The sequence below is a fragment of the Pteropus vampyrus genome, unplaced genomic scaffold (assembly GCF_000151845.1).
Source record: "Pteropus vampyrus isolate Shadow unplaced genomic scaffold, Pvam_2.0 Scaffold11, whole genome shotgun sequence".
NCBI lineage: Eukaryota > Metazoa > Chordata > Mammalia > Chiroptera > Pteropodidae > Pteropus > Pteropus vampyrus.
The window spans coordinates 1,638,295-1,652,228 of record NW_011888792.1 but is presented as its reverse complement, the minus strand read 5'-3'; the positions used below and the strand labels follow the sequence as shown (position 1 = coordinate 1,652,228).

General features: G+C 34.2%; 1 protein-coding gene across 3 annotated transcripts in view; it reads right to left on the bottom strand.

Moving 5' to 3' along the window:
* MSH3 (mutS homolog 3) overlaps positions 1 to 13,934 on the bottom strand; it is a 127,607-nt gene that overhangs the window by 108,481 nt on the left and 5,192 nt on the right. For all 3 annotated transcript variants that reach the window (XM_011377558.2, XM_023523009.1, XM_023523013.1), the window contains 5 exons: positions 11,766 to 11,981; positions 10,091 to 10,207; positions 9,716 to 9,833; positions 8,016 to 8,161; positions 4,056 to 4,222 (listed from right to left, as the gene is read on the bottom strand). In XM_011377558.2, the coding sequence (XP_011375860.1) occupies positions 4,056 to 4,222; positions 8,016 to 8,161; positions 9,716 to 9,833; positions 10,091 to 10,207; positions 11,766 to 11,981 (764 nt within the window). The remainder of the gene's footprint in view (positions 1 to 4,055; positions 4,223 to 8,015; positions 8,162 to 9,715; positions 9,834 to 10,090; positions 10,208 to 11,765; positions 11,982 to 13,934) is intronic.

Here is a 13,934-nt window from a genome sequence, read left to right as displayed (position 1 = left end):
ACTGAAATCTTATAAGCACATTTAAATAAAAAAAGATAATTAAGAAAAATTGATAGTTTCTCATTATTTAGAAATAAAAACTTTAGTACCATCTTTGAATAACAGTTATTATAAATTACCTTAGATACAATGTAAATAAGTCTATACCTTGAGAAATAAATGTAAATGTGAGGTTTCAGTAGTCTTTAAATTGTAATCCACAGAATATATAAAATCCTTTAGAGACCCCTTGTGGTCAAAGCTAACAATAACAACAACAAAAAAAAAGTGATGTACTTTAAAATGCGTATTCTTTCTCCAAGCCATTCTTCTGCTTTTTTTCACATAGCTTTATTAATCCTTCAATATTAATAAAATAGCAACCAATAACTGACAAAAATTGCTGCTTTTACCTTCAGGTTTACAGCAGAAGAAAAAGAAGGGATTCTAAGTCTAAGACACAAGACTCTGTTTAAAACAGACAAGAAGATAACATCAAAAACAAAACTTTTCTCCTTGAAAATCCAGTGCTATATTGTTTACTGGTAGTAAATAGGGAACAGAATTTTGGCAAGCTATGCTGTTCACGCCTAATTAAATGCATTCTCTATTTCTGATGCTGATTTTTTTTTCTTTTCTTTTTTAATAAGGCTGGAATTTGTATCTCAGGTTGATAAAGGCTAAGCTTTATGGATGCTAAAATGGACCCACTAGCATTTAGGGGTAAATTAAGGTAGGACCACACCTCTCATAATCAAGCAAAGTAATACAAAGTAAATTAAAAGTTGAATGCTAAAAATTAAATTTTAACAGAAAAACAAATTGACTAAAACAAAATATAGATGATTATTGAAGTATTTTCAGAATGGAGAGAGATCTTTCTAAGTGTAAAAATAATGGAATGCTACCATAAGCATGGAGGGCTTAATTGGTTCAGTCTACTGAAAGCACATACAAATAGTGAATTAAAATATAATCAAAAACGTTTAAGAGTCAAAAACAACAACAATAACAACAACAACAAAAACAAGGAAATCCCGAAGGGTCAAAAACAATATGACAAACAGCTGTAGGTGGGAGATGACACCGTAAAGGGCTTTGCACAGAGACTAGAATAAGAAGGTCCAACATACTTTTGATAGGATTTCCAGAAGGGAATAGGAGAGAGGCAGTATTAAAAGAGAGAATGACTGATAGGAAGAAGAATTCCGCTATAGAGAACTTTCTACGCTAGGCACTGTTTCAAGCACTTCACCTATATTAATGTATTTAATCCTCACAACAATCCTATGAAGTAGACATTCTTATTATTCCTATTTTAAAGATAAGGAAATTAAAGGACAACACAGTTGAGTAATTTATCCAAAGTCACACATTGGAAAGAGCCAATTCTCCAACCCAAACTCTGTGTCACAGGAGCCACACTACTTGACCGCTTGACTTCTGAATCTCCACTACTCCATTCTGCCCATAGATATTGACTAGCTTTAGACATTCCACAGAAATGTGGATTAAATTTTGACTTTGCTGAGTCCAATTTGCAAATAAAATAAAAATTACATGTGGTCAGTAAACAAGAAAAATTAAAACTGTCAATGATAATCAAAAAAATGCACATTAGAACAAGACAAAGGCATCCATAGAATTTGTAAAACCCACATATGACACCCGAGCTATCTTTGGTATGCTAAATGGCTTTTAAATCTCATTTGATAAATAAACATATAGGAATATCACCAGTCAATGCTGCCAAATAATTCAGTTTTGGAGATATCTTTGTGGAATGTTTTGAGATTGCATTGAATTTTTGCCTTGTTTTATAAAAATAAGCAGGTCAGAAATGAAAGTGTTGATTCACTAATCAACTTTAATCTTTTAATTACACTTGACCCTTGAACATGGGTTTGAACTGCACAAGTCCCCTTATACATGAGATTTTTTTCAATAAATACAGTTGGCTTCTATATCTACAGATTTCACACAAATGGATTCAACCAAAACAGGATTGAAAGCAATATTTTCAATCCAAGGTTGGGAATCTGAGGATGAGGAAGGCTGACTGTATGCATTATTCTACACAATTTTATATAAGAGACATGAGCATCCATGGATTTTGGTAACCGCGGGGGGTCCTGGAACCAATTCCCCACAGATACAAAAACTTAACCTATTGTGGTTAAATTCCGGGGGAACCAAGTTATAGCACAGATGTTCGACTGCCAGGGGATGGGTGTCAGTGCCCCTAATCCTTGAGTTGTTCAAGGGTCAAGTGTATATCTGAGTTAAGCAAATAACCCCTCAGTTATAAAGAAAAATGAACAAAACCAAAGATCTGAAATACCAGAAATTAAGTTCTAGAAGACTAAAAATTTTTGAGATTTTAACTTTTAGCTCTTTGAGAGAGCTAAAAACTTGATATTACCCCTTAATAATCTACTGCATAATTTTTAATTATTCAAGTTTGAACTCACCGTTAGAAAAGGATTAAAAACAAAATAAGGGAACTTGTTGCAGAATTTTTCTTCTATCCAATTGGCAGAGATTATTTAAATCATCGCCCCTAATGTTAGCAAGGGTTCAAACAACTCTTCTATACTATAGTTGTAGAAGTATAATTTGATATTACTATATCAAAATACTTAATACCCTCTGACCCAGTAATTCCACTTTTGGGAATGTAACTTAAAGAAATAATCAGAAACATACACAAATATATCTATGCTTGGACATTCGTCACAGCAATATTTATAATACTGAAAAAAATGAGTGCAACATAACAAAAGGGGAATGAATAAATTATGATCCATTCAGATGACTGTCATTTGGTTTTCATGAGTACCTACGGAAATGTTAGCAGATAAAATGATGTTCTCCAGAATTTGTTTCAATTAAATACTCCAAGGAAAGAGAGAATAGGGGTATGGATGAAATGAGATTGGCTCAGTTGAGAAATGTTGCAGCTAGTTGATAGATTCACGGGGGTTCACTACACTATTCTGTGTAATTTTATATATGTTTGAAATTTTCCATAATAAAGTAAAAAAAAAAAATACGGAAAATTTTAAATTAAAAAAAAAAACAAGATATAAAACTAATTTTGTAACATGAATCAAGTTCATAAACAAAAAAACCGTAATATACATACATGAAAATAATATACCAAAATATTTAACAGTAATTATCTCTGGGTTATAGGATTTGACTTATTTTTATCTTTTTTTTTGGTAACTCCCAAATTTTCTGAAATAAACATAGACTAGCATTATAATCAAGAAAAATATATTATAAAAACTTCTTTGAAAGACGTTCGAGTCAAATGAAAAAGGAACATTCTTAACTCTCAGAACTAAAAAACACAGAACTTCACTTAATCAATTAGTTTGATTTTCTAACTGATTTGTCAACCTACTAAATGAAAAGCTTAATGGGGCTCGCCAGTGTAGTCTAAAGCCCAAATTCCTCAATATATAAAGTCTTCTTCACTAGAGCCCCAGTCTCTTCTCCCACTACACTCCTCCCGGTGGCGGTATACAATCTTCCTAACGAGGCGCCTTCATGCTTGTCACCTAATGCATCATGCTCTCTGAATCCAGGTAGGTATGTAGCCATCTGCCTCTCCTGTTGGATTATAAACTCTGCCAGACATAGACCACAGCCACATGTTCTTCCTCCAAATGCCATAGTGCCTAGCACACTGCCTAATAAATAACACGTGTGACCTTGGATCTAATAAATAAAACTCATGAACATAGCCACAAATTGAAACTTACAGCACAGAGAAAGCATTTTCAAAATTATATAAACTTTCTAAGAAATGAACTCTAAATTATCTCCAGAAATTGAAGATTAATTAGCAAATAATATCACTAAACCCCTTTAAAAAGATCAACTTCTAAATCCCACATTAAGGTGATAGTATGCATAGTTCTGTTTTTCTTTTTTGAAATTTCCACTATTACTTACCATTGAAATATTTTCATAAGTAAAAAATTTTTAACAACTTTAACAAGTATCAGTTTGGGAATTAAATTTAAGTTTCAGAATTAACATTATTCTCCAGTGATGTGCCAACTTACCTAACAGCTGTGGCTCTGTGGATGAGCATCTCTGTTTGCTCTGACAAGTGTGATGGAAGCAGCAGCTCCACCGGCTGCAAGCTCAATATCCGAGTTTCTAGTTCTGAACGGGAAGCAGAGTCCTGGAAACTATCAAAAACAACCTCACCTGTGGCAGGCTGCACTCCCTGAAAACAAACAAAAATATAATGTCACAGAAAATATTCTTTCCCAATTATAACTATGACACAGCATAGATAAACATGGAAATAGCAAAGAACAGCAAAGATGATACATTCATTTGTACTCCATTTCTAAGGTTTGAAAACCTGTCTGCTTTCCAAAACTCTTAATAAGAAGTCAGATTCACCAAAATCTAAACTATGCTAGATAGGATTTTCGAGGGATACGGAGTCCAAGCCCTGGATCTAACAGGTCTGATGGAGTGACTGTGACAAGTCACCAAACCTTCAGTTTCCACTTCTCTAAGTGGGAATAAATCAGCCTACTTCCCTCATAGGGTTATTAAAATGGTTAAATCAGAAAACAAACATGAATGCTTTGTAAACTATAAAGAACTACACAAATAGCAGTTGTCATCACTAAAATAAGTGATATATTCCTAGTAACCTAGCTGTAATAGTAGTAAATTACCATTTCATTACATTAAGTTAATTAATAAGAAGTATAATTTTTGCAAAAATAAATATAACAAACTCTGAATGAACCAAAGGCAGACAGTCTATCCAGGGAAATAACCGTAATTACTAAAAGCCACCCTCTATCACCCCAAGACAATAATATCAAAGATAAACTGGAAAAGATCATGGTTTGAAAGTGGTTAAAAAAAAAAAAAGCTGTTAGATAATTTACCCAAGGTCACGGGGCAATAAAGTGGCAGAACCTAGATTCATGAAGTCTGGCTCCACAGACCACATTCTTATCTACTACAGATGCTTAAGAAATGCATGAGGCTAGTTACAGACTGTATTAGCTAACGGGAGAACAAATAACCAATCCCTGCACTCATAAGTTGTTGATGGAAAGACAACTGACACAGCCTTTTCTGAAAACAGTCTGGTATTTTCTAGGAAAGTTGAAAACATCCATACACTGTAACAGCAATTCCTCCCCTAGGTATAAATTCTTGAGGTACTAGGATGTATACCAGAAGACATATATACCAGAAGAACATACACAAAAAGGTTTATAGCAGCATTCTTCATACAACCAAAAACTAGAAAGAACCCACACATATGTCAAAAGAAAAGATCACAAAGTGACAACAAAAGAACGACTACGTTAACACATGTAAACAAATCTTATACAAATAGTAGTTTGTAAACAAAAAAAGAAAGATTCAAAAAATTACATACAAGCAGCAAGAGAAAAGCAATTAATTACCTACAAGGGGGCACCCTAAGACTGGCAGCTGGCTTCTCAAAAGAAACTTTGCAGGACAGAAGGGCTTGGCACAAAAGAGCTAAAGTGATGAAAACCCAAGATCTACAACCAAGATACTTCATCCAGCAAAGCTATCATTTAGAGTTAAAGGACAGGTAAAGAGCTTTCCAGACAAAAATAAGCTAAAGGAATTCATCGACATCAAGCCAATACTACAGGAAATATTGGAGGGACTTCTTTAAGAAGAAAAAACATGTATCAAAAACATGAATAAAGAATGGTAATAATGACATATCTATCAATGAGTACCTCAAATGGAAAAGAATTAAGTGCTACAACCAAACTATAAAGAGGCTGCCTAGAAGAAACTCACTTCAGATTAAAAGACACACACAGACTAAAAGGAAAGGGATGGAAAAAGATATTGCCTTGATGGACCTCGAGGGTATTGTGCTGAATGAAGTCAAGTCAGATAAAGACAAATGCCACATGATTTCATGTACATGTGAAATCTAAAGAACAAAACTAACAACAACAAAAATGGAAACAAACTCATAGATACAGAGGATATTTTGAGGACTACTAGACAGGAGGGAGATTGGGGGGACAGTGAAAAAGGACAAAGATTAAGTACAAATGGAGAGATACAAAATAGTCATGGAGATATAAAGTACAGCATAAGGAAAATAGTGAACAATGTTGTAAAAAATATGTAAGGGGAAAGAATTACCTGCAGAAGGAAGGGGCCTTTCAGTAGACAGTGTTGTATTTCCTGACCTGAGTAGTTGTGTCACACACTATAATTATGTATTTTGTTTTATGCATTTTGTAATTTTTTTAAATCCTTCATTTTTGGTTGAAGCACCTCAATTCTAGCCGAGGCCTTCTGTAGCACCCGGATAGCTGGACTATAAGTACATTAGTACACATATATGTTTATTTCCCAATTTACAAACCAAACATTTACAAAAGCTATTTACGGAATTTCAAGGAACAAATTTATTAGCCAAATTCTCCTCTGTATTAAATCAGAGAAATGGTCCGTATTTTAACACCTGCAACATCTATTATTCTGTGTGATATGATACTGAAAAACCCAAAGTCAGTCTGTGTAAAACTGCATTGTCCAGACTGAAGGTAGAGGCTCTGATCGCAGTGGTATTACAACAGCAAAGCCTTTGATTTCAGATGATTAATACCCAAAAGACAACTCCTAGGTAGTGACTGGGGAACATCTGACACTCATTACAATGGGGGAAAATACAGGCAAGAACAGAATTGAAAGAAAGAAGAAATCCATTGCAGCCACACTGAATTCGAGATATTAGGGCAAGTTTTTAGTGTTTTGTCCAATAAAAAGTTGGATGCAGGAGCCTAGAGCTCAGAAGAGAGGTGTGGCCTGGTGCCAGAGCTCTGGACATCATCAACCCAAAAGTGGTCACCGAGGTCAAGGACAGGTCTCAAGAAAATGTTAGAGAGGCAAACTATCATTTCTCATTTTTCTCGCATCCCAGTTCATACATCAGTTAACTCTGACAGTAGGCCAGAAAGCATTTCTGAAAGCACTAAGCAGGAATTCTCTACTTTTCAACTCTGTCCTTTAGACTGAGTTTCCGGTAAATATAAAATAGCACATTACATATGTTAAAGCTTAAAAGCAAATAACCTTACTATTTGTAAAAAGATCACTGCCTGTGCCTAGATAAAAAAAAAAATGCTTCTCAAGGATAAAAAAGTCATTTAGAGTCACCCAATAGTAATGCTAACTCCCTGAGAGAAAGGCTTATTGGTTAAGCAAATGTCAAGTTAGCACAGAGTTACGCAGCCAGAATAAGGTATTAAAAGGTAATTTGGAGACATTTGGGTTATAGGAATTTTTGTTAATATTGTAGCTGATTGCAAAATTAGAAAAAACAAAGAGAGTTAGTTATCACTCAGGCAAGGAGTTCTACTTTTGCTTAACCTACAACAGAACAAAGGAGTCTAACACTTCTGAAGGGTTGGAAAAAGTCTAAGATGTTCAGCAGAGTCCGGGTAGGTCTATAAACGGGCAAATTTATTCACAAATTGCCAGAAGGCAAGATTAATAAAACTATGATTCGCAAATTACATATATCCGTTAGACTGTAAATATTCATAATATTAAATATGAAGTTTTATATTGGCCTATCTTCCCTCAACTATCCTTTCCTCCAAATCTATACACGACAATCCCATAATCATTTAATTTCAAATACCTAAAGGTAACTTGTAAAACACTTTGCTATCCATGCATGTTTTGGCTTGGTGTTTTATTCTGCTATTTGTATATGGTCCACATCCATGCCTGTCGCTATGTCTGTCTTCAACCGTAGACTCCTAGAACTGGGCAGAAACTATCTGGAGCGCCAAGCAGCCATATAAGAAAACTGGAACTAGTGATTTAACATAAAATTATGAGGAAAACACTTGTTTTCTAGTACAAGTACTTGAAGGCACGCTTCATCAGATATTCTCATTAAAAACCATCCACAACTGCTCATTATTTCGAGATACCATGAACGACTATCATTTGTTCTTCACTTACAAAGTACTTACCACGATTCCGATGAAAATGCTCCCCTTTTTTTTTTCCTTAAGATTCTCCTTATTTTCACAGATACACAGAAGATAGCTGGTAGAAGTATCAGTCATTATCTCATCAACATTTACAGCATCATCCAGCTTGACTAAAGGATTCACATGTAGTAATTATTAAAGAAAAATATGTTACATCCTCATTAATATTAACTGATTTCTCCTTTAAAATGGTTTATTTTTCCAGGCATTTTTGCTCTAAGAAAAGATCTTCCACACAGCATTCGTTCTTCTGATTCTGATCATAGTTACACGCACCATAGTCCCTAAGATATAAGGCTCATGAGGACAGACAACTATCTCCTCACTTCCAAAGGGCCTAAGAGAACACCTCAGACTTTATGTAAACCCAAATGTTAACCCTCTTTACACCCTTGGATGATGCCAAGACTTGAATCCTTAAGAATCCTGTTTAATCCCATAAGTCAGAGCATGAATACACTAAATTAGTGTAAATTACTTCCCTCCTTTAAAGTGCCTAACAGCTCTCAGAAATAGCAAAAAAGAGAAAAAAATTTAAGATGTGAGAAAAGAAAACCAAAAAACAGAAGTGTGTGTGTGTAGTGAGCCCATTAATTAAATTCTCAGAGAGCAATGCTGATTTTGGATGCAGTCAGTCTAGGAACATCCACTTTGGGCATCAGTAGAGCTATAGCCGAAGCAAAAGAGAAGCAGAGGAGAATACTATTTTAGGAGTAGGCTTTGAATAAGAGACTCTAGTTCAGGCAAAAGAAACAATAACATTACTAGATTCTTACAGAGCTATTAATGGTGTGGGGTCCACATTGAGTGATAAGTGTTCCCTAATCATGACATTAACAGAACAGAATAGTCTTCCTAATTTGGGTAGAAGCTAAGCATGTCTCTAAAAAAGCAGTTTTGTAATAAACTAACAGAAATATTACTTTCACATAGCATCATTTAAGATCTTATCCCTACAGCTTTTTATTCCAAGAGACCTGATCTCATCCCATAGTACATATTTTAAAATACATTTTTATCTCATTTTATATATAAATATTTGGTTTTAATAAATTGACAGAATTTTATGACATGGCTATTGAAATCATTTTGCTTCAAGTAACTCAATGAATTTATGAATGAACATAAATGTGGGATCAATCACTGTGCACACTGAGGATTCTTACAGTGAGAAAGCTTCATCTATATTCCATTTTTGAAAAATAATAAAATTTTTATGAAGCTAACAATTAATGAAGATGCCCTACTACTGTTTTATAAGCAGTTAACTGTGTGCTAACTTTGTAGTTTTCTTTTCTCATTTTGAAGTTAAAAAGTTACTTTTTAGGTCTTGTCTTAGGAAAACCTGGAGGAGCTTTATAGGCCCTAAGTACCTAACCACTGCCCACATAGGTCTGGGCAGTGGTTAGGTACTTAGTTACTAAGCTGCCATCATCTTTTATCAGGCTCTCTTTTTTCTTGCTCTTAAAGTATGATGAATTTTACTATAGAATTTTAAAAATGCTTCTTTCTAGCCATTACTAACCCTTCCCTCTTTAATAATACACTAATCAAAAGTCAAAGTAACCATTCCACCTCATCTCACTAAAAAGGTATCCACTCAAAAACCAGTTTTGAAAAAATGTTATTTAAAATAAATATTTGAAATTTAAGAAAAACATTCCTTTTCGAAAAGATATCTTCTCCAATAAGTGTGGATTTCGTATAAAGAGCAGTCAATTTCCGGGAAAAGAGTGAACTTTTGTTGTCTCCAATGGCCTTTAATGCTGCTGTTTCAGTTTGCTTCACAACTCCTACCTTCAACAAAAGAAAGAAAAATTAAATACCAATATGACGGAAAATTAAAAAAAAAATTTTTTTGAGATTTTAAAAGATTAATTCTGAAACATTTACCACAGTTTTTAAAAAAATTCACCCTAAGTATCTAACGAAGATATAATTCTAATAATTATAACATACTCTCATTTCTCTAAAACGCCCAATTCCGAAACCGATTAGAGCCTACCACCTTAAAAAGTACGTTTTCATTCTCTGGAAGAGAAGTCAAAACTGACCTTATATCCCTTTGCCACAAGGCGGCGTACGTGAACAAACAGTCTGTGAGCAGGTATGCTTGCTGTCATAAAGTTGTGATCTAAATGGCAATAAATATTGAGCTCCCGGGCTGCAATCTAAAAAAATAAAAAAGAGAATATCAATACACTTATATTCAAGATCCCTTGAGTAGTGTTCGTTCGCTTTGTTAAAAATTCATCAGGGTATATACACTTAGGATTTGTGTCCTTCTCTATTTGTATGATATGTCAATAAAAAGTTTAAAATTCATTCCCTGTGTAAAAACCTAAGGTTTAATCTATTTTTGGCAGTTCCCATGGCCTAACTTTGGGGCCAACATCTATATCTACAAACGACTCAGAAAAATACAACAGGTCTTCTATGTCTTTAACTCTATCAAAACTTTAAAGGGCTGACCTCTTCCTGAATAAGGACTACAATTCAGAGAGCATGAAACTGTAATAAAGTAAGAATTTGTTAGACAGCACATGCAAATAACTAAAAATTAGGAGTAGCTACAGGCTATGTATATATAAATTACGAACCTACTTGAACAAAGGGCATCTTTGAGGAAGTGAGGAGAGAACTCCCTGGTCCAGTTAGCTAATTCATGAGTGAATGAGTGATAGGAATGCAAAACCAGGCAGTATCACCTGACTCCCTGTCTTCTAGAAAGCACTATAGCTCAGAGATGGCTCACTAGAGCAAAGGAACTCTCATTCCAAGAGGGCAGGAAACATCAGCCTTTACTGTGGTCAAGACTAACTTTATATTTGACCTGGAGAGAAGGGGAAAGAGCAGCATTCCTTTTCACCATTTCACCTACAGGATGCCAACCACATAGTGGTTCCTGTCCTCAGGAAACAGGCTGTTTCAAAGTCTAACTTCATAACACAGAACACGGCATAATGCCGTCTGAACTAGAAAACACCATTTTCCTGCCACAACAGGATTTCAGAAACTGAAGGAAAAGAAGTTGACAAAGTCTTCACTTCTCATCCATGAGGCATCATATGTGCCACCTCATCACTCTCAGATAATGAAATCCAACCAGGCCTAAAACTATGGAATGATCACAGTCATCTGGGAATCCAATAAAGCATTATCGGCCATTCTTGCCCTAAACTTGTCCTTAAATGCTCAAATTCACTTCTATCCTTCTTAATTTAGGCCTACATCAAATAACCAAAATTAAACACAAACCCAACCTAAGACTTCTGTCAGTGGCTGGGAGAGTTAATGTGCTCTCCCACTAAGACTTAAGAATGTTCCTGGCTCTAAAAATTTATAAATTTAGGGTAAGCAGAGGAACTTACTTACATTTCAAATTATTTTTCTTGCTTTAGCCTTCATTAGGAAACAGAGATACTTACATGATTATGGTTCACTAACTGATTAATCCAATCAACTTTGATGGATGAAAGGCGCTGAGCTAACACCACAGAGAATAAGCACCGACATTCCAACAGGGACTCCTCACCTCCTTCCCGACAAGTCTAGCACCCACCGATTTTGTTAGCGTTTATTTTGTTTTTACTTTAAATGACAGTATTTTTAAAGGGTAATTGATTACATTCACTTTTTCTTTTCATAAGGTCGGAAATGAAATAAAAATAGTGGAAAATATTTAAGGCTGAACAAAAAAAAACATGAAAGTTTGAAAAAACAACTTACCTCTGCATCTTCCCCAAAGAATCTATACTTATAACCACATTCCACACACAAAATTGCATCTTTTTGCTGCTGCTTCATTTCTATGTATTGTGATTCTAATGGTGTATAGATGCTTTTGGTCCTTTTGTTAGATGGTTTAGAATCAGAAATTTTCTTTAAGTTTTCATAACTTCCATGTGATGATCCAAAATGACTGAGATCAGAAAGTGTCCTGTTCTGGCAACCAAAAGATTTTTATAGTTTAAGAAATACTAATTATAATAATAGTTCCCAGAGAGAGATTGCAAATTTGGCACAAAGTAACAATTGATGAATTTAAGCAAAAGGTTTATAGGAGTACATAGTATATTAACACAAATTTTTTTGTAGGCTTGAAATTTTTTCAAAGTAAAAGACAAAACAAATATGAGCCAAACTAAACTACTGCATAATTAAAGAAAAATGTGAAAGTCTGAACATTTTAATGTTTTATATATTACTTTTACATTTAATTTTATCAAACCTACTGTAATTAACATTTTTCTTTTCATTATTTATTCCCAGATGTGTAAGGCACAAAAAGTAAGCAGGCATGATCTAGTAGTAAGGCAAAATCACTTTCAACAAGCATGCAAGCAGCTTAAGTTATAATATTTTACATTACCAAGTACAGTCTAAAAGATTGTATATTCCATAAATCTTTATTCAAGAAAGAACGACAATTATAGTTTTGAGAAAGCATAAAGCACAAGGTTACATTTTCAACATTAGCATTCCCACTATCCTTACTTTCCTGTATAAAAACCGTAACTAATTCCAATTCACAGCTTACAGTAAATTCCTTGCTTATGATTCATTTATACAAAAGGTAAAATGAGACAAATTTGTAGGATAAATCCAATTTTTAATTAACTGTCACTATGTCACTGCCAAAATTTACCAGCTCCTTCTGGAATTAAAAATATGGCCTAAAAAACTAGTGACCAACATGGGAAGAAAAAAAGAGAAAGAGAAATGTCCTACATGGCCCAGAAAGGGGAACTCCAGTCCAAGAGAAAACCCAAGAACACGTACTTTACAGTTGCTAAATGTTTAAAAAATTTAGCCTAGCTAGGACGGCAAGTAGAGATGCAATCTGAAAGTGTAGCTCAGAAAACTTCTGAAGATCAGCAACAACACGACAGTAAGGTATGGAGGTGTGGCGAGGAAAAATGTGTCAATATATCAGACAGGACCAAGTGTTTGCCTTTAATTTTGATGGGGATTTTCTACTTCATTTCCGTGACTTTTATGTAAAATCCAAGAATATTACATATTGGAAAACTTAATACTTAAAAATACATAGTTCTTAAGGGAAATTTCAAGACCTATCAAGACTTATGGGGTTGTTGACCCACACTAATGGTCCCAAACCACTGGGAATTTAAGTTTATTCAGTAGCTTCTTACCATTCATCTGTATCCTTCCATACCATCAAATCTATCACTTGTAATTATATCCGTGTATTACTTTTAGGTGTCCTTTCTAACTGGTTACTTCTAATTTTCTGTGAATTAGAAATGCCAAATAGGTCATTCTATGCATAAAGTAATAGTAAATAGGCTTTTATGAGGCCCTAGAGTAAATTCTCCAAATAATAAATTGTGAGCTTTAAAAGGCAAACTTTTGGCCTCTATACTTTATGACCACTACACTCTGGTTAACTGCTTCTAAGTATTAGAAGAGATCAAAAATAAGAACCAAAACTCCTTTTTTTCCTGATAACCTAAGATAAGTCAGTAGATCTTAGCTTGGTATTTTTCTAAGGAAAGAATCTATAGCTTTCATTAGATTTAAATCACTTGAAAAAATGTAAAGACTATTTCTTTAATTCAATGGTTCTCAATCTTGACTATATATTAAAATGAGAGCTTTTAAACAATATTCAGGCCCAGTTCTTACTGAAAACCAATTAAATATGATTCTAAGGAAAAGTTCTTGCTATTAGTATATTTTTAAGTTCTCCGGAGATTCTAATTTAATAGTGGCTGAAAACCACTCTTCCGAATTACAGATTTCAATGATGGAGCAAGAGCTAAATTCCCCAAATTCGTGATGATGAAAAACATTAAGAAATCACAAAACAGTAGAAGAGCCCATATTCATTTGATCTACCTTTGAATTTACTTTATATTAACCAAGTTTTGAACT